Below are 21,925 nucleotides of genomic sequence, written 5' to 3'. Positions count from 1 at the left end.
AGAGAGGGAGAGGGAGAGCTTTGATAGACAAAGGAAAAAGAAAAAGGTAGGGGGAAAAGTCATCCTGTTTTCATCCATCTCACCTGCATAATTCGCTGTGATAAATCAGTTGAAGCTGAGAGGTCAAAAGTAGAGTTTGTGATAAAACTAGGAGCAGAATCATTGGATTTGGCTTCTCAGTTGCAGAAGATAGAGAAACAATAAATACAGAAAGATACAGCAGGTAAAAGGTAATAGTTAAATATAGTAAAAATGTGTTTCTGAATAAAGGCAAAAAATAAGAGAAACGTTTTCACAGCAAAACACTTGATGAAAAAATCCTCAAAATGTAAACAAATTGATGGGAAAAGTTTGATTTTTCTCTCATTGAGATAAATTCTTATGGTTTAAAAAAAAAGGCAACAGGTGTGTATTGTGGGGAAAAAAAAGTTGGTAATGCTTTTGGCTTTTCATGTTTTAATAAACCTCTTTTCTGAGACCAAAACAACAACATGATCTTTTTTTTTTTACCTTTATCACAGCTGTCCCCCGTGTATCCGCTGCTGCATTCGCAATATGGTTTCCCAAGTCCTGAAAGCCTGCATTTGCCATGTTTACACCTGACGGATTGGCAGGGGTTAAACAGCATTTCCTCTTCATCACAGAGGACTCCCCCATGTCCCTGCAGGCATTTACAACTGTATGAAAACGCATTGATTGGCAAGCAGGTACCATGCACACATCTACAGGGGAAACAAGCCCAAGAGAATAAAAATAAATTATTCATCAAAGATCAGGCTAAGCAACATTAACTACAAATACTTTGGACTGTACTCAGAAGAAATTGCTTTTGTTTCTAATGGACTTTTTCAGCGAGATGCAGTGAAGGGGTTTATAATTGGTATGCAGGTTTACACAAAACAAGCTGCAGTACAGAATTCTATCTCACCAGAAAAAAGCCACTGTAGATGTGTTATGGAAGACTTTTACAAACTACAGTTATTCAACCCAACATTTCCTGTCTACCTGTATTTTCAGCATGCTTTTGAGAAGAACACAGCTGAACGAAACTCCAATGTAATCTACTACAATTAAGTACAGAAAAAGGATACTCACCTGAAATTCTGGTCCTTGCATTATTGAAAAAATAAAACGTACTGTCACTCATGAAGTATGGGGCTCCCAGCACAAAGACAGGTCAGGCACTTCCTAACCGAAACTTTTCTGACCCAAGAGATGGCAGTTTCAAAGCTGAACCCATGCTCCCCCTTCAAATATATCTATATCTATATCATCTATATCTATATCTATACCTATCTATAAATACATAGATTGATATCAGTCTGCACTGCCAACTGCCAATACCATGGTCATATAATGTATGAGGCAGGTTTTTACTTCACTGGAAGCCACCAGCATCCATCTTGCACTCCTGCAGAAGCGTACGCCAGATGAGGTTGCACATTATCCAGTTTCACCCCAGTGATTACACTAGCGACTCTCTTGGCTGAGCTCTGGTAAATGTTTGTGGCAAGCTCAAATTCATTGTTACACAAAAAGGCTGCCAGTTAAGTTGCATCTGGTAAGTTCTGATGTACAGTAGTATGGGAACACATGGCTGGTCTTCTCTTGAGAGAAACGTGGTGTTTCCCAAAGGGAGGATGCTTAACTACCTGTTCCTAAGTGTATCCTGAAGATTAGGGAAACTCATCTTCTGAAAACATCACCAATGACTTGGAATAAAATCACTTCCCTTTGTTCTTTTGGTGGCAACAGGGTCAATAACTTCCTTTCTAGAAATAATGTTATTTTCTTTAACTGCTGTCTTAATACACAAGTTGTCTATCTACATACTTCTTCCCAGGGAGACCACGATGAAGATTCCTCTGTAGGGAGGAATGCAATCCTGATATTCAAGGTCCCAGTCACACTCCCTAATGTTTCTCCTCTCTAATGTTATTCCTCTCTTATTGTAAGATCCCTGAGCTCACAACCCTCTTAGTAGGTTGTGGCAGCCACCTAAAGAAATATATAAATAAACAAATGAAAAACTTTGGTTTTAAAAAAAAATAATTTGTTAGATCTAAAATAAAATTCTTTGTTTCAATTTGAAGATGGGAAAAAATCATACAGAATTGCATTTCATAGTAAAAGAAGAGTTCTGTTAAGAACTACATCTCATTTTGAATTTTTTTTAGGAAACATAGTACATATTTCTTGAAACATTTTACTTAGTACTCTACTTCTTCAGCACAGTAAAAAAAAATTGGTAAAACTGAAAAGAATGCACAAGGCTAACTTTGCCAAACTTGCATTAACTATTTAATACTGTTTCAGTTTATAAACATCAACAAGCTCCACTCATGAATGAAAACTGCACTATGATTCTCCATCTGTACCCTTACTTCTGTGCAAGTGCTTTAGGCATGGTGTAACTTAGAGGAAAAAGAGTATGTGTGGGAAATCAGTCTCAGGATATTTAAACGGAAGGCACAACACATAGCTTCCATTCACATATCCAGTTTGGGATTAAAAACTGCAAATAAAAAACTAACAGCTTAAGCACCTCCAACTTCAGTATTATGCAAAAATCTATATTTTTGAAGCAACTATGTTGCCTAAAATATTCCAAATTGTTCCTGTGGTAGAAGTCTGATACTCCAAGCCTGTTAGATTAAGCGACTCAAAATTGGATGTTTAGACAGTATCAGAGGGCCGACAGCTTTTGTTTAGTTTTCATTATGTTCAGTATTTGATCTATTCACCATTTACAGAACAACGTTTTTTAGGGCATCTGATCTATGAAATTAGCCAGGTGACACTGACATCATGTCATGTTCTATACAGGCTGTTTTAGATATGAAAGCAATCTGTGTCAGGATCTTTGGTGAAGTTCTGCTTGACTCAGAAGATGATTAAATCTTAGCTAATGCCAACTCTCATACTTCTGCTTCCACCTGCTCTTTGAAGCCCTAAATTTCATCTTCAGACTGTACTGAAAGAAACACCACGCTAAGTGCAAACTCTTGGGCATGGTTTCATCATATCTAATTTTAGGTACCTATGTCAGGCACTCGAGTTAGATTTATAATTGCCATAAGCTCCCCACAGTCATGGAGAGAAACGAGCTTATCCGGTGCATGATTAGACCACTTGAGGTCTAATTTACTCTTTAGAAATGTGTTTATTCTTTTACTGACTCTAAAGCAGATTTTGGTCACTATGTCAAGCACCTAGTTAGGTAACATAGATCTAAGACCTCTAAAAGATTCCCTACATTTTTGAAACAGAAATCACAGTGACAAGTTTCTCAGCTAAAGTGGAATGTTATACTGTATTAGATGGTGAAATGCATCTGTTCAATAGACAGGATTTAGAGATGAATCAAGAAATACAAAATCAAAATCTGCAGGAACTGAAGAACAACAGAACCCTCCTTCACTCCAAATAATTTCTGGTTTGGCTTTCTCTCCTAAAGCTCACAGCACTTTATACAGCTGAAATAAACCAAATACTTACACAAGCTACCAAAACACGGATGTTGGGCTCACTTAGTTCTATCTTTGATACTGCCTGTATCTGATATTGCCGAATTTTGTAACTTGGTGTAGAAAGCACTCAGTGCTTTGTATGCTGATGTGTACGGTTTTAAGAACCTTTACAGAATCTAATTTTTTCAAGGACAGTTCAAAGAAATTGTTTGGCTTATTACAGAATTTGGTGTTACAGTTCCATGTTCTTTTTGATTCCTAAAGTATACGGACAGATGTGATAGACACATCACATTTGTATATTTTAAGCTGCTGTGACTTCTTTTCTTTATCTCTGAAGTCACTGTGAAAGAGGACTGGGTAAGAAAAAGACCCATAAACAATGAAACGCTATACTGATATGCCTCAAAAATTCACCGATGTAGCTTTGGAAAGAGTTCAAAACTTAATAGTACTGAAAGTCCATAACGAATATAAGCAACACTAACTGCATTGTAAAGCACGCCGACTGGTGTATAAAGCTTTAAAGGGTCAGAAACTCCACACACACTATGTGTAAAGAACACTTAATGTTATGTGGGAGTTGAAAATCATCTTATTAGAATCTCTCAGCAAACTCAAGCCACTGGTCCTTAAAAGTCAAAAACCATACATGCCAGAGCACTGAAAAAGCAGCACCAAAAGATCCAAGCAGGATTACTTAACTCTACAAAAACGTGCCAAACTGTAGGAAGGACAGTGTTACCACAGAATGATATCTTGTTGCCCATGACCAATAAATCCTAAAGAGCTTTGAACTTCTGAAGTTTCTGATCTTCTTGTGCTGGGAGACCATGAGCTAAACAACTGAGTTTCTCTCTACAGTAAATTTGAAAGATGAATATGCATAGATATCAATACTCTCATATACACATATATACCTATCTTTTGTTCTCTCTCAACACATAACATATATATGCATATACACAACCATCTCCATAAACATACATAAAATGTCCAACTTAAAATGCTCTAGTCAAATCATCATTAATACACACGGACATAAACAGAAGTTTACCATAAAGGTAAAAATCTATTTTCCTGTTAAAACCTGGGGTACTGCAAAAATGTAAAAATATCAGATATCTCTATTGCACCAAGTTTTCGTATTATTATTATTAAATTACAAATAGTAATAATATAATGATAATAAAAATTTTAAATTACTCCATTTGCAACATCTAAATTATTTCTGCACCAATAGCGATACTTGCTTCAGTGTAACTCATTACATAAGTCCAAACTGAAACATGTAAGAGCATTTCCCAGGCTTTAGGCAGAACTTCAGTGAGATGTGTGTATCTGCTCCCCTAAACTGGGGAGTTTTACGGAGTGAGTTTATGGAAAAAAATATAACCAGGGTTATGGAAAGTATAACCTGGATGCTGTTTTCACATTTACATGCCCAGAATATTTTGTTTCTTGATGAAAAAGACTTTTATGAAAAACATACACATAACGGGAGACTTATATGCACATTATACTACTGTTCTGTCTTGAGGAAGGACATACTTATTTCCAAGACACGGGTCATTAGTTTGTTGATCACAGAGGGGTCCAGTCCATCCTCCTTCGCACTCACAGGAAAAGCCTGACTGGCTGGTAGCGTGACATGTTCCATGCACACAAACTTTTTTATGACAAGGCTCGCAACCTGGCAGAATTCCCACTTGCAGTGGCACATTTCTGAAGTCTTGGAGTTCGCTGTTGATATATAGATTACGGATGCAACCATGGAAGCTGGTGCCGTTCTGTCCCGGAGACTGGCGTAAAGCTGCTATGTTATTTTTCACAGGCATACCTAGGAAGTTCGTAACAGCAAACAATCAGTGTAATCTTCAGTGCAATTTTCTGTATTGTTTTCTCTATTTTTTAAATATTTTGAAAGAGATATTTCTTCCTAATTCATCATTCTTAGATATTCAGCTTACAAACATGGGCAATTGTGCTGGTTGCCAAGCTTGCATGTAAACCAGCTTCAAACACAAATGTCTCTAGGTTGAACTGAAGAGACGTGTACGGGCCTTCATACAGGAAGCCCACAATTGTGAAAATGTTCAGATACAAGCCCATTTTTGACCTACTGCAATTCAGTCCAAAGTAGTAAATAGTTTCTGAATCTTGGAAAAAAAAAAAGTTGTTGACATTTAGCAGCTCATGCATTATTTTTTTTGTAAGCTGCTAAGGTAGTCGAATTCAGAAGAGTTTAGCAGGACAAGCTCCCCAGTTTAGAGCTGGCGTACACATTTCCAATGTGAAATTTTACTAGTAAAAATTCTTGGAAAGAGAAGCTCAACAAGATGAGGTTCCATTACTTTTGAAATGTTTCTGTTTAGCGTATTTCAAAACCAGACTGATAAAAAAGCCACTCATAGTTTGCCATTACAGTTTAAAACAAAGCATTAACTGATAACAATAATTCAACATCAAAATACTTATGTGTAAGCATTTCTAGATAGTGCAAATGCCCTGATGTTGACCATTTTCAGAATAATTCTTCTGTTGTAGTCTATAATTGTTACAGCTGGCATTAGAGCAGCAGGTATATGTGCTTAGTTATCCTGTTGTGCTGTTGTGATCAGTTAATCATTTGAGACTAATTCAAAAGGAGTATTACTATTAAACATTGTTTCCTTGTAAAAATGAAGTCCACTTTACTCCTACTTATTGCCAACATACTGACATATTTTAGTGAGTCCTTGAGATAGCAAAGCCAAAGAATGAATACAGGAAATGCCTAAATACCTCCTGAGACTAATAAGTAAAGAAAATCAAAGTGTATTGAGCATTAGAAAAGGATCTGTTTAATTGAAAATAAATATGCTTATTAGCTGCATAGGTTTATACCTAGGCAAAATTAACAATTTTCATTTTGGTACTTAGGTAACAGCCACAGAAAGAGATAATCTGCATAGTTGCTCCTTAACTATGTAAACTGATACTTCTAATGGATTTATATAGTTATTGTGAACAGTTAAGAGTAATGCAGGAGTTCTATGCGACCTAATGAAGGAGATCTGCCTTTCATTTTGAGGTTATTATAATTTCATTTGTGCTACACGTTGGTGACTATAGAAATGAACAATATTGCATCCACCCTGCTGAAGAGCCTAATCTTCTTCGATCTTATCAATTAAGTAGAATAGGCTTGGATCTATTATACTAAAGGACTCAGACTTTAAACAATCATTAGTTTTCATTTCCTAAAAACTACTCACCATATTCTCAAAATTCAGGGACAAGGTAGAGTCATCAAGGCCTCTCTACTCTGATATCTCCCTTGAAAGCAACACTCAGCAAATGTTTAGACATATGGCTTGAGGTATCTAATAGCAGAATGGATGCACGCAATTTATCCAGTGTAAAAATAAAAGCTGAATTAAACTAAGTACGCCAGTGCAATGCTAAGCTAGATGCCATGCTTGTGTCAGGAAATTTAGATATCATTTCTGGGAACTATATAAGCATGTATGACACCAGATAATATGAAATATATCATATGTGATTCAGAGAATTTTTTGTTTATAATCTCTGTGGAAGACATTTGGAAACACGATGCAAGCGTATACACAAGTTCTTAGCCTATTCATTTTTTGCCTCTTACAGGAAGTTATGAAGTGCTAGAAGACCGAAAAATGTGTAAAAGCGGCTCTTGATCTTTGGCAATATTTCTTAGATAATTTTTAGATAAAAGTTCTTTATCAGTCAGGAAGGACCTGCCATAGAAACAATGAAAACAAATATTTCAGCTCTATTTTAGCAAAAGGTAAGAAAGTAGTTCCTGCTCCACTTTAAGCTTTTGGTCACCGAACCTCATTACAGGTAAATTACCAAATTATCTCTCAAGGAGGCAAATTATAAGACTCCTATTAAATAACAGTTATACAATAACACTGTCTAAACAAGTATCTCATTCTAGAAGGTGCTTGAACAAAACAGGCAAAAATAAAAAGCAGGTAATGCCCTACATATCTCAGAAATAGGGACTTCTGTGAAAGAAGGTGCCACTCTCAACTAGTAAAATATGTTCTAATTTCTGAGAGAAGAATGTGAAGTACCAGTGAAGTCTGTGAGCCCTTTGAAGAGTTTTTGAGAAGAAGCAGATTGTCCCTTAAGAGTTCTTACAAAAAGCCATGGGCTTTCAGTGTGATTTACTGAAACCTGTTATAGAAAGACTGAAAAATATCTTGCGTGTGTATTCTGACCACACAAGAGAGCCACAGAGTTGGAAAAATTACCAAAAAAAGGAGTATAAATCAATTAGCGCACTTTCTGTGAAAATAAAAACCAACTCAAATATTGAGTCATGAATAACTTCATTTTTAAAAAAAGGGAGGACGGGGGGAGAGAGAGAGAATGGGAGAAAGAGAGGGAGAAAACCATACAAGGGCTTGCTGTCAAGTCTGAATTTCATCCTGCCAGCTGAGGTGATCCTTACCAGAAATGCCATTGCAGCAGGAAGGTGATAAGAGCAAGTGTAAGCTACATGATGATATAGGTGTCAAACTAAGACTTTGGCAAAGATAAAAATAACTGCAAAAAATCTAGTGAGAATCTGAGTTCTTGACATGGAAATGTGTGATCAAATTCTCTAAAAATTCTAGATACAGTTGGATAAGAAAAAAAAATGAATGAATCTCAAGCAGATGAGTAATGTAAAGATACAGGAGTGAAAATTAACTGTCTCAGGGAGTTTAAAGACTATAAATAGATAAACATAGGCAAAGAACAGAAAAGTGTAAGGGCTGAATATCAACACACTTTATCTTTTCTTTATTTTGTAATAATGTGCTTCTAATAATGGTTTTCTTTCTGTTTTGGGCTAACCACTTCTATGGCAGTGGAAATTGTCTGCTTGCAGCCTGAATGTGAAGAATAGAAATACAAGGAACACAGAACCTCTCTAAAGAATATGCACTAGGACTCAAACCACTGAGGAAAAGGTTTATTTCCAAAAATTATTTCTTCTGATACTTCAGAATGATGATGCAGATGATTGTGATATTCCTAATGGAGACAAAGATCTGCAAGGTGAAAAAGCAAAGAGAAAAATGTGTCATTGCACAGAATAAATGTTTACAGTTGGCAGTCTAGCCTCATTTCACCAAAAGATGCCCGTCACAGCCAGGGGGGATCATTCTGCACTAACCTTAGTTTTCAGAAAGTAGTAAAATTGGTCTTAGCAGTCATTAAATAACAAATTAATGTTGACAATAGAAGTAAAAGCAAGTACACAGTGACTAGAATCTAGGGCCATTTCCCTTTCCAAAAGTTATGGCAAAGGACACTATGTACAAAACAGAAGTGATACATATGAAAGAAATGCAAATGTGCCTTTCCGTATATTTAGAAAAAGGATAAATAGCGCCTTCTCTAGACAAAATAGTCATCTTATAAATGTACTACTGGTAGCATAATTTTTTGCAAGGAGGCAAGGTGCTCAAGTCTAAAAACTTAGACACAAAACAGTTCTTAAGAATTAGACAAAATGAAAAAGAAAGTAGGTATTCTTTTTACAGAAAGAACAGAACAGTAGGGGACTCCTTATATGTCTCCTATAAGAGTGCAAGGTTAAACTAAATAGAAGATGAAGTCTGGTAGAATCATAGAATGGCGTAAGCTGGAAGGGACCTTAGAAATCATTTTAATCCAGCCTCCCTGCCACCAGGGACACCACCTCTCGACTAGGTCAGGCAACACATGGGGACCGAACGGGAAGATTAGTAGCATTTAAAAACCACACTCAATCTCTGAATCTCTGATGAGTAAGAACTTAGACTTGCTACCAATGACAGTAAGAAGCACAAAGGGGTGGCTAAAGTTTCTGACTCTTTTACCTAGACTATGTGGGTCCATCAGAAACTCAACACAAACTCCTGGTTAAAACAATGGGCTTGAATCCATAGCTCTACACAATGAATTGCAGCAAATGATCAAAAATATTTCAAATAGTTCATCTCCACAATCATCAGTTACTGGTTTTACTGAAACAAAAAAATTTTTGTTCTCAAAACAAAACAATATCAAACCCTGCAACCACAATACTGCGAGGCAACTGTCCAGCTGGTTGCCTTCTCACCTAATGTGATAACTCCTATCAGCCCTAAGCAATAAGATCACCAGACACAAATTATACTTGAGGGCTTTATACCTCACTAACATTTCCTGCAAATATCTGTACAGTGAAATAGAAATATAAAACATGACTGAAACAGAATGCTACTATTCTACACTTTCTGAATAGGCATTACTGAATCTTCAGGTACCTACCTAAACAACATTAAACACACTTCTTCAGTATAATAAAAAGCTAAACAACAGTAGAAAATTATAGAATTTTACAGCAAGCATCATACATCCGTACTGATAAAAAAACAACAGATGCAGTTTGAGGACATATTGTTCATTAAACAAAATCCAACTATTGAGATTAACTGCTGAAGTTTCATCTTAACAGTGCTATCTCAATGAATAAGTCTCTTACCATGTGTTTAATAAAGCATGTTACTAGAGTAAATTAGCCATGATACTGTCAGTAAGAAGCAGCAAGATCCTCTTACCTCCTACATACAGCGGAGAATCAAAATTCAGAGTGGATTGCTTGGACAAATTGGTAATTATCTTCGGGCTTCCTCCATCAATAGATAAAGACAGAATCTGATCCCCAGCTAGAAGCTCCACTATGTGGAAATTACCATCATTAATAGTTTCCACACTGTAAAATAAACATTAACATTAATTTTAAACAGTTGATGGTCTAGTTAGAATAGTTTTTGATTTTCTCCCCCGTTAAGAGTTAATACCACTTCAGAACATAACTTCTCCAGGAGTGCAGACTCCTGAAAACTAGATATTAAGCAAGGACATGCATGTATACCTAAGAGCTAATACAATATAATACCTCTTCAATAGCACTATATTAAAACTATGTATTGTAAATGAACAACCCTTTTTCATTCAAAGTTATTCCTGTCCTCATCAAATAGTTCACTATGTACATATAGATGATATTCTAAACATCAGCTGAAATATATTTACTAGGCAGGAAGCCAAACAGAAAAAGTCTGGAGTTATGCAAAAAATGACCAGAGGACTGGAAAACTTCATAGAAGAAAGGCTGAGAGAGCTGGAGTTGTTCAGCCTGGAGAAGAGAAGGCTCTACAGAGACCTTACTGTGACCTTTCAAAACTTAAAGAGGGCTTATAAGAAAGATGGAAGGAGGCTTTTTACAAGGGCTTGTAGTAATAAGAGGCAACCATTTAAAATTAAAAGGAGGTAGATTTAGATGACATAGAATCTCTAAAGTAAAAGAAGATATAAAGAAGAAATTCATTAATATGAGGGTGGTGAAACACTGGGACAGAGAAGTTGAGATGCCCCATCATTTGAAATCTTCAAAGTCAGATTGGATGGGGCTTTGAGCAACCTAATCCAAGTTGAAGTCCCTGCTCGAGGCAAAGGGAATGAACCAAGATGATTGTTGAAGGTCCCTTCCAACCTAAACCATTATAATGTTCTTTCAAGATCTTATTTGCACGTGCATGTGTATGCATATCCTACATGTTACCTAGTATTGGCTTTACATATTTTGGAAGTATGAAGGTCAGAGTTGACTCCAGTGATGTATAAATCTACCATTTCACAGAATATGGAACTCCATCTAACCTTAGTCCTGCCAGACAAAACCACATAATTGGTCCAGACAGCTCCACTGACGGTAACAATAAAGTAATTTGTTATCTTTATTAGGCATGGTTATTTCTGTGTGTTCAGCTTCTGGCTAGTACAGTGACTATTGTTTGGAGTTTGGTTTTTTTGGTTTTGGTTGGGTACTATTTCCTTCTGCCTAAATCCACTAGCAGGAGAATGACTGAACAGTGCCATGCAGAAAAGGCTTATTTGAAGCACGGTTCTTATGCTGTATAATGACAATCCTACACATTATTAAGTATAAGAAATGTCTGGCTATGCTTACCAGCCTCTAATATCTACACTGCAAACATTTAAGTGTGCGGTAACACAGTTTAAGTATATCAGAGAAGGAAGAATATTATTTACTCAATTCTAGGACTGAATATTTCATTGTACTTACATTACTTCTAGCCCATTTTCCACTGGAGAATTAAGAGCTGAATGTATGGCTGCATGGAAGTTATGACAATGAGCTGTAGACCAGAGACTAGACATTAGAACCATTCCCATGAGAGCCTTTATTTGCTTCAGGGCACCATCAAATGAGTGAGCTTAAGCCTTTGAAAAAAGTTATTTAAATGAACCAATTGTATGATAGCCTGAGATGGCCTGAACAGTCATACAGTCAGTTAGCTCTTCTCATTAGGAAAGCACTATAGCTGAAAGGGATTAGCTTCCTAAATCTCAAGGCAAAAATCAAGCAAATTACCTTATAACATCCTTAGTGATGTTTTAATTAACCTAACTGCTTTTGTCCTAGAACAGATCAGAAGCACTCACATGGTTGTTTACAGCTGCGACACATTAAATAGCTTCTCAGCTATTTATTACCTGCTCTAACTATGTGGACAGGCTCAGCTCCATATGGATAAAAAGATCTGCGTGGTAGCACGCATGCTTTACATAAACTCAGCTCTGTGTGAAAGAGCAAACACACAACTTAGCAGACACCAGAAGAATAAATACTTTTAGGGAGTGGGCAGAGGGGGGCTGCCAGGTCCCATGGGGGAAAGGAAAAGGTCAGGGTTCGTCATTCCTAAATAGTGAGGTCTATTCAAAGTATTAAGAGGTTTGTTTGCTGTGATCAAACAGTAAGAAAAGTGCCAGGATTTATTTATTTAACACATTTCAATGATTCCAGGAAAAAAGTTGTGCTAAGAAATCAAAATGCATATGACTACTTGACTTAAGCAAGCAGGAAACCTGAATATAATGTTCTTGTTCCAAGGAAACTTACATTATTTTACAACTTACCAACCTTTCACACAACAGTATTTAAAAAGATGAGAGCAACACAGAACACACATTTTTATAGCAAACAGTCATTCCAGGGATGTATAAAACAATAAGGTGTAAAGGGAATCTGCCTCTGTTAAGAGTGATTATTAAAAGCTTCTAATTTAAGCTAGAAAACATTACTGCAGAAAGTGGAGCCCTCCTAGGTAAGGGTGGTTTAAATTAAAGGGGACATAAACACAAGTCATATCTGCACAATATTTCCTGCCAATGCGCTTATATTACTTCTAGACCATTTCCCACTGGAGAAATGAGAGCTCAATGCATAGATCCTAATGAAAAGCTGTAAGAAAAACTGAGTTAAAGCTTCTGGAACTTTGCAGAAGAATAATGGTTTGGGAAGAAATATTCCCATATTTCCAATAAATATATGATGAAAACTAGTTTACAGAATGAAAGGGTTGTTTGGGATTTTTTGTGTGTAAAAAACATTTAACATTTAAAAATGGACATCCAGACAGAATAAAACTCAAATGGATCAACTTTTCTCCAATGAATTAATTTGCTCTATTGGTCTTGGCACTGCCATCACCTCATCTTGTTACCCAGCTTGACTGATGAGTGCTTTTGGGATGATGGCTCCTTCTGCAGTCAATTCCCATTGGTAAAGCAGTTCTCATTCACTCTACACAGCCAGACTGCTGTTATTGTTGATTGTCTGTATTTATCATGATTAAATCATCTGTCTGTAACTTTGTTTTGTTGCTACTGCAAGTGCCTCTGTAGGCTCTACAACTCCCATTTGACTCCCTTTCAACACACCATTTCTTCACTGCCATTTATGTTATAAAACTTCTATTTGAATCTCTCCACTGGCTGGTTGGCTTTTCTAATTATTAGTATTATTTTGGCCTCTGCTTCAGGCACCTCACCATTGTTCAGTGGACTATGACTTGTCTTACTTGTTTTCCTACACTATCCATCAATCTTCAGTTTCTTAATGAAATCTATAAATCTCTTGACAAACTTCTCAGGTTTTTGATTTCCTTTCTGTCTTTCTCACTGTAAGAAATTTTACTGTCTTAGTTTGCAAAATATCTAACCCCTTACCAAATCATTCTTAAACCTCATTGTTCTTAAACATCCGAGTTAAAATGCCCTGTTGTCTTCTTCATATATCTCTGATAAAATTTAACACATTAGTTCGTTTGTTTCTGTAATTCTTAGCTATTTGTACTGGATCTGACTGGCATGAAATTAATATTCTTCATAACAGCCGATATGGCGCTGTGTTTTAATTTGTGACCAAAATGATGCTGATACTGCTATATCTGAATAATGTCCTCACAGTGTCAAAGCCTCTCTGTTACTCACTCTGCTCCCCACAGTGACTAGATGAGGGGGGTGTGTGAATTTAGGAGGGGCCACAACCAGGCAAGTGACCTGAACAAACCAGAGAGATACTCCATGCCATAAAATGTCATGCTCAGCAATAAAATGGAGAGGAGGGTAGGGTTAAGTAGTTGAGCCGTCTTCTGCTTGGGAACTGGCTAGGCATGGCAGATGGCAAGTGACTGCAATTGCAGCACTTGTTTTCTTTATTTTTTTTCCTCCACCTTTCATTTGGTTACTAAACTATTTTTATCTCAACCCATGAGTTTTCTGACTTTTCCTTTTTGTCCTCTCCTGTCCCACTGAGGAGTGGACAGGGACTTGAGTGAGTGGCTGTGTGGCACTTATTTGCCTACCAGGATTAACCCATTACACCATTTCACAATATTGTTTTAGTTATTTGTAGGTTTGGTAAACAGTTTCTTCTAAATATTTCCATACTGAATGGTGCCTGAAAAGGATTTTTATTTTTCTGAACAGAGTAGGTATTTTCCCAAACTGAAGGGAACACACTCCTATCTCTTATGCTTCTATTAACCCTGCTTTGCACATTTGGCAGTGGGCTAGCACTGCGTCTATCCATTTGTCATCCTTCTGAAAATGCACCGAAGCAAGGTGTTAAGATTTGAAAGCATGGAAGTCTGCAGAAACTGGTGGTCTAGATCCCCAAATTGTACTCTGGGGCTGCAGCAGGACTTGCTGGATGTGGGCCTGCCAACCCAGTCAAAGAAAAAGGTACTACTTGAGCTAGATGAAGGTTACACGGACAGAGAAAGAAACTGTGTGGTTCTCATCCAGGAGAAGGAATAATTAGGCCTACAGAGAAAGAAGAGAAAGAGGCAGGACTGGGCAAGAAACGGAACAAAGCAACAATCAGAGTAAAGGGATGGTAGTGGATTGTAAGGAAAACAGGACTGGAAACTGAGTCAAAGAGGAGAAAGAGAACGATTAAGAGAAGAGGAAAAGTGACTCAGCAGGTTAATGCAGGTTATGTCTGAGCAGTTGTTGCCAAAGACAATCAGATCTAGCTGGCTTAGAAAAATATAAAGGGAGGGAAGGAAGGAGAGAAACCAAGGGGAGAGACTGACAGAAGAAAAGGATGAAGTGATTAAAGTGATATGTGTAAAAGATCCTGTGCTACAACGTACTCCTTTCTGGAACGTGAAATAGAAATGAAATAATATCTAATTTGAACAGTGATCACTAGATGCACAAACTAATATACAAGTACAGAAATGTATACAAGGCTTCCATCACAGGCACTGCTCTCAAGGACTAAAAATTCATTACAGTTTATCTCAGTACCATTACATGACAATTTTCAAATATCTCCTAGAAGCTGACCATCATTTTTATTTGAAATGAAAGGGAGCTTAATAATAATAATAATAATAGTATTGAAAAAAATATAGAGAGTATCTGCTTCACTAAACAACTGTGCCACCCTGTAACATACCATTACATTTCCCATCCCTTTCGTCACTGCACTTGCACCATTCACTTGTCACGTAATTTAAAAGAGTTGATCAACTATGTAGGGAAGATACTTCTAATTATTCCGTAACACTTACTTAATTGGAACTGTTTGTTAATTGATCACTTTGTTATTAATCCCTTCCACATTTATGTTTTTTTAATTCTACCTGTTTGCCTATTGTTTTTCAATAGTCTTCTAGAACACTACAATGGACAAGTGTGAATTTCCAGTATTTATTATATTCCTATAATACTGGATAAAGCATTAAATTGCTAAGAAGGAAATATATGTTTGGAATGGGAAGAGGTATTCTTGATAGATTAAACAAATAGGAGAAAAAAACCCTTCAAATTACATATGATCTGATTCCTATTGCTTCCTTAAATTAAATTTAAAAAAATATCATATTTTGAATTGTTGTCATTGAGAAAAGTGAATGTTTCATGGAGTTCTGAATTTGTGTTAAATACTTCAATCGCCCGTAAAGTCACATCCTATTTTTAATATATTAAAATTTATACAATTAAAATTCATACAGTATTTCCACATTATTAAACCATTTCATGGAATTGTAAGAAAACCTTTATGAAATACATATTGCATCAGAAAAACAGCAACTTTAAGAAGCTTATTGTAAAGGCTACTAAACAATTTTATATTGCATTTTATAGCAATGATTTTTTTTCTGTGGAATGCTTTTAGTAATCTACTAAAACTACAGTTCCCCTGGTGCTATTGCCTAACAAACTTTATCATTGTTTCTCTGCCACATAAACTTAAGCTTTTGACTTTATATTGCCATTTGAGTGCAATCATTTCTAAAAATCATTTATTTTCACTGAAATGTCTCTAATAGAATGCAGAACAATGCCAGCTGCTACAAACTCCAGCAAGTAAATATAAACTAGATATAATTTTTGCAACACAAAGGTGTAAACAAAGCAAAAAGAAGATGCAAAGAAATCTCATCTAACACTTCCCCTTAATTTCTGAATGCATCTACAGCAACAATAGGGCAACTGAGGCCAAGAAGTGATGCCTGTTGTCGTTTTGCTCAGTCTTCCAATGTCTGTCTTCAAATTCTTGAGAAGTTACATAAAACCTTCCCAGAAATTCAGGATGTAATTTTTTTTTGAGAAGCAGAGAATTCTGACTAAAAAACCATGAAAATATATGTTCCAGAAGCAGTTGTGGACTCTGTCTCTTAATAAGTTTGGAAGAGAAAACCATTTCTTTTTCAAGGGTATTGCCTTTTATCAGAATCAAGTTTTTAGTTTCTTTTTACTTGCCATGCAAAAGTCCTGCATCATATGATGGCCTAACACAGACAAGAAACTTCCATTTCATTTCTGCTTATGCAGTACAGTTCTGCACTTTACCCTGCACACTAGGAAATTATTTGGCAGTAACATCATGGAAAAAATCCATTTCCACATGTGAACATTACACAAATGCATAAATATTTCGCTGAAAGCTCTTATGCAGTTTGAATGGATCAAATGATATATTATCTTTCTGACATATCTGCATTAGAATTACTTCCCAAGCCAAATCATATCTTTTGGCAATAGTTTTTACATGTCTGACAATACATTCATTTGCATGTATTTGTTTTAGCCATCTATTAAAAATGGGACTTTGATGTAAGGAACTAATATATGCTTTGTTTCAGTTAGAAATTTGTTTCATCTGGGTTCACCTGTAAATAGCAGAGGCTGGATAAGATCCTGTGTCATAACTGACCCTCACTCTACCCCGGTACAGCTCTACCGCTATATGATCTTTATCGCCTTTGTAGAGCAGGATCCCACTGTCTTCATCTGTGGCAATCTAGTTAAAAGAAAGAAACACTTAGAAAGAACTAAAAATAAATATTAAATCAAAATGCTCTATTAAGTGAATCTCTGAATTTACTGCCATAGTCTATTACTTCACTATATCATTCTTCCTTCAGTGACAACCCAACAAAATTATTTCTCTTCCTACCAGTAAACCCATCTACTTCCATATGATCATAGAGTTAATCCGGTGACTATTCTAGATTTTTAGCTCAAATGTGAAAAGCTATTTAAGTGAGCCAATAACAACTCTGGCTACTATTTCACACCTTGAAAAGTCATTTACACTCTTGTCTAGATCAGAATCTACAACACAAGCAATCTTACCTGTAGAGTGATATTGGTTTGGGGGCGTATCTTAGCTGAAGGAATTTGCAGATAGGATTCTTTGTTGATGAAGTTTATACTGATCAGCTTTTCACATTTCTCACCCTGGTAGCCTGATAAACACTGACAGATCGGTTCACTCTCTTTTATGATACACTGGGCTCCATTTTGACAGTCATAATTATCACAAGGACTGGTGCGAGGCAGAACCATCGGTGGTGAAAATTCACAAAACAAACCACTAAATACAAACAGAAAAAAAATAGTATTTCAAAAAAACAAGCAGCTTTGACAGAAGATATACATGCCTCTGCTGTCTTTGGATCTTTCTCACCTGTATCCTTCCGGGCAAATACATGTATATCCATTAACTGCATCAGTACACTGTGCTCCATTTTTACATTTGTTGTCCTGGCAGTCATCAAAGTCAGTATCACAATGTTCACCTACATATCCAGGTGTGCAATCACATCTGTGAAACAGGAAAGGAAGTGGGATAACACGGTGCCCTTTAACAATACAGCCTGCTTATGACAAAGTTAAGGAACTACAGAATTTTTTAAAACTCACGACACAAAATGCATTACTGTGACTTTGTGTATAAAGACTATGCAGCTTAATCATGTTATTATATGGGCAATCTACATAGGTAAACAAATACAGGTCTGTTAGTTACACATGCCTACTCATCTGCCATTACACTGAAGAATTGTGGTTTAAATCTAAAGAGCCCTCATGAATCATTCTGACAGTTCTTGGAATTTATGAGTAATGCAGAATGTTATAGGATGTTGTAAGTGGCTGGGATCACTAAAATAATCAATATGTATAGCTGCTGAAACCAACAAATAATCTAAGGCTTGTATTACACTGATGGATGTTTTCTTTGTCAACTGATCAGCTATGAATGGACCAACAGTCCACTCACACAGTTTAGAGGTCGTGCATTAATTTTTTAACTCTTGACGTTCCACCAGGCTGACTTACTATAAATAGCTCCATGTTCAGTGAACTAACAGAAGTCTCAAAGCACATCCTCTGTCCTCCCTGAGCCCCCACTGAACTAGAAAGAGTGAATTCTCAAGACAGCATGAAATGGGGGTTTATTTGTTTGTTTATTTTTTCTCCCTATGCAACTCTCATTATTAATGTTAGTGGCATTTCAGGGAATTCTCATATATGAGACTGAATGAATGCTTGGCACTCTGTGAAAAATGAATGCGAAAGATCACAAATACGTGCATCCACGTGATTTTATTTTATTTTTTAAATGAAGATATATGTAATTGATTTCATTAGATCTTGTGATTCCTTCCTTGGTGTTGTTTCTTTTGGTTTCTAAAATTTGCTCTAAACCAGCAAGAGTGATTTTAAATAGCTGTGTAACTTTAAGTGCTTCAGTCAAGCGTGTCTCAATTTTTATTAAACAACATATGCAAATAAGTGAAAAAACGCATGCTATTAAAAAGCTGACTGAGATACATTCTTGAAGTTACTGTATCTGCTATTTTCTGAATTAAAATATCAGAAATTAACACGGAAGATTAGTGAACTAGGCAGTAAAGTATAAGATGCGAAACTACGTTTACTCAAGTGGCATGAAGAAAATAAGCATAACACACAACAATTGAAATACAAAAAGTTTTCTCTTTTCCAGTTGAAAACTATCAACTTAATTTCATGTTCATTTAAATCTTTAATATATTTGGATATTCTTTACCATATTTTAAATCAGACGTCATTTCATAAGTAGTACAAATGCTAATAAATAATCTGATCTTAACACAAAGCATTCTCTGCATAAAACAGGTGCTTACGACAATTGAAAGCTGCAGATTTCCTATATTTATTAAGCGAAAAATTATAGGAAAACTATAGTTTAAATTGTGCATGCTAATTAATTATGATAAGGATACAGTGTAATTAAAGATAAGTTTTCCCTGGGATGGACTTCTTTACACCTTTCAGTGTGCTTTCCTAATAATATCTTTCACAATCACATCTCAGCAGTATAATTATTCCACTTCAAGTAAATGCAATTTTTTCCCGCTGTCTAAGGTAGTGAAAAGGTGGTGTACAGACTGTCACATAGACTAACTGCTTTACTCTGCATTCCTATTTAAAAACTGAGTGGAATTAGAACTGTTAAGAGTCAGTAAAATTCAGTAAAACATATTTATGATAGTAATGTAGGTCTACATGAAAATCATGTCCTATTCTGCTGCAAAGCTTGATAATAACTGAAATTAGTATTTTGAGAATAGAATCTGCTTCCACAAAAATAAAAGGAAAAGAAGTTAATCAGGATAAACTCCCCAGAAATTTAGTTTCTCTTGGACTGTGACAATACTTTAGACTTACTTGTATCCTTTGGGTGTCAAGATACACTTTGAGTCATGCTGGCAAGGATTCAGGTTTTGAGCACAGAAATCTAGTTTCTCCTCACAGAGCTCACCTGAAATATAATGTCTGCTGTCAATTCAGTGAAAATATAAGTGGCCTGAGAATAGCTGCTTCTATTTTAAAAGTAACTGCTAGAGGCTTTTTTGCTAACACTGAAAAATGCACACATCATGATGTAATAATAAATACTACCTTTATAACAAATACATTTTAATACACAAATAATAACAGTAAGTACTCATGTTTCTGATAAGTCCTTTATAAAAAAATATTCCAATGTCAATCATTCATCCATGGACATAAATGCTATTTGTGAGAAAAAAAATAATTTACAATATTTATCTAGGTGTGCTCTGTAGTAAAACTCTAATGACTGAATTTCTTCTCACTACAACAAACAAGCCATCATTATGCTTTTCTATTACTTATTTCTAAATTCAGAAATACTAAGATTTGCACTATGGGTAATCGATTACCTGAAAAAACCCTGTTAATATCACTGCATGTCAATACTATTCCAATTATCCCAAAATGAAAACTTGCTTTCCACATTTCCTTAAATATGTATTTGTTAATGTACCATAATAATCTATAATCTGTTCTGTGAAAAGAGAAGGAAAAAAAAAATATATCTATGTCAAATGTCTACCCTTTTCTGCTGCTAGAATCAGTGGCTCTAATTTCCAACATGGACCGCATAACCTATAAAATATTTTAATATGGTTAAAATATAATTCTATTTGCAATTTTATAAGAAGGAAACAGGTGTGTGAACAGATCAACAATGTCTTGTTCCCTGACTAATTAATCAGAAGCTACCACAGATAGTGCGCTTGCAGAGTTTATCACTGGTTTGTAAGATAGATACACTTATTCTAGCATTCATGTGAAGAATATATGTATAATCAACAGGTATAAACCCTGTGCCTGCTGTGTTCAGGGACTCACAGGTCTATCAGGCCCTAAAACCATGGAGGGAGAAGGGTTGCCCCTTGTCATTTATCAAATAATAAAACATGAGCTAGGGAGCACAGGGGAACTGCGCACCAAAATGAGGAAGAAAATAACAGCAGATGAGCAGATGCCTTCACTGTTCAAGCTGAACTTTCTTTCAGAGGCACAATATTTGGTATCCCCCAGTTTTACTTATCTGAGTGTGGAGTGTAGTTAGCTGAAGAAATCAGTATGTGCTGGAGGGCAGCCTGAGATGAAAATTGCACATAATGGCTTCACCTCATTCCTGCAACTGCTGACACAGCACTGAGGATGGGGGCAGCGAACACGGCGTAGGGCAAAGACAGACCATTTAGGGATACAATTTGGGTAGAGTCAGGAAAAAGTAGATTGGAAAAAGAGAGAAAGGTATAGGGTAACAACACTGGAATAGAGATTTTGGAGAGACTATTCATGAAGTTATCTCCCAGAACACATGCCATGTGTCTATCAGTTCATCAGCTACTGCTGTCATTAAGCAATAAGGGTTCTGACATTTTACACTGTTCCTTGCCAAGTACCGAGTACCACACAGAAGCTGTTATCTGGTTTACATGCTTCTCTAGAATTATAGAATTACACATCATAATAAATTGAAAGCAACAGTAAATGATTAAAGGTCTATTTGTGGTTTTGTATTTTTTCTAAAGGTTTAACAGATGCTCCAGAGAAATTTGTCTTTTCTACATAGTGTTTAAAACTGCCTATCATGAATATGAGTACTGACTACCCAAGACTTCAGACATTATTTCCAAGACTTCTCTCTTACAGTGTGTAGAACTTATTTCAAGTGATGGACAAAACAGAGTCGAGGAACAGTCTACATTAAAGCAAGGACAGAGAAAAAGGCAAAACTGAACCAGAAGCAAAGATGGTTATGCTGGATAAAAACACATCTGAAACTAACTGAAGCTGACTGTGATATGACATTTAGACCATTCTATCTTGAAGATGTGAGGAAAAGCCAAGTCCAACTAGACAAGCACTTTGCAGGCATCCAAAAGATGCAGAATGGCTCTATACAAAGATTTAATAATAATAATAATAATAATAATAAT

The 21,925-nt window shown here is 36.0% G+C and overlaps 1 protein-coding gene across 1 annotated transcript in view; it reads right to left on the bottom strand.

The window, feature by feature from the left end:
• LOC104280034 (slit homolog 2 protein-like) overlaps positions 1-19,943 on the bottom strand; it is a gene marked incomplete at its 5' end in the record, with an annotated part of 22,401 nt that extends 2,458 nt beyond the window's left edge. Inside the window, 7 exons of the mRNA XM_009877562.1 lie at positions 511-722; positions 5,022-5,310; positions 10,070-10,224; positions 17,006-17,136; positions 17,472-17,712; positions 17,806-17,943; positions 19,833-19,943. Coding sequence (XP_009875864.1) covers positions 511-722; positions 5,022-5,310; positions 10,070-10,224; positions 17,006-17,136; positions 17,472-17,712; positions 17,806-17,943; positions 19,833-19,943 — 1,277 coding nt within the window. The remainder of the gene's footprint in view (positions 1-510; positions 723-5,021; positions 5,311-10,069; positions 10,225-17,005; positions 17,137-17,471; positions 17,713-17,805; positions 17,944-19,832) is intronic.
• Positions 19,944-21,925: the final 1,982 nt, after the last annotated feature.

The sequence above is a fragment of the Apaloderma vittatum genome, unplaced genomic scaffold (genome assembly GCF_000703405.1).
Source record: "Apaloderma vittatum isolate BGI_N311 unplaced genomic scaffold, ASM70340v1 scaffold6081, whole genome shotgun sequence".
NCBI classification, from domain to species: Eukaryota; Metazoa; Chordata; class Aves; order Trogoniformes; family Trogonidae; genus Apaloderma; species Apaloderma vittatum.
The sequence above is the reverse complement of the archived record's forward strand: the minus strand, read 5'-3'. Positions and strand labels throughout refer to the sequence as shown.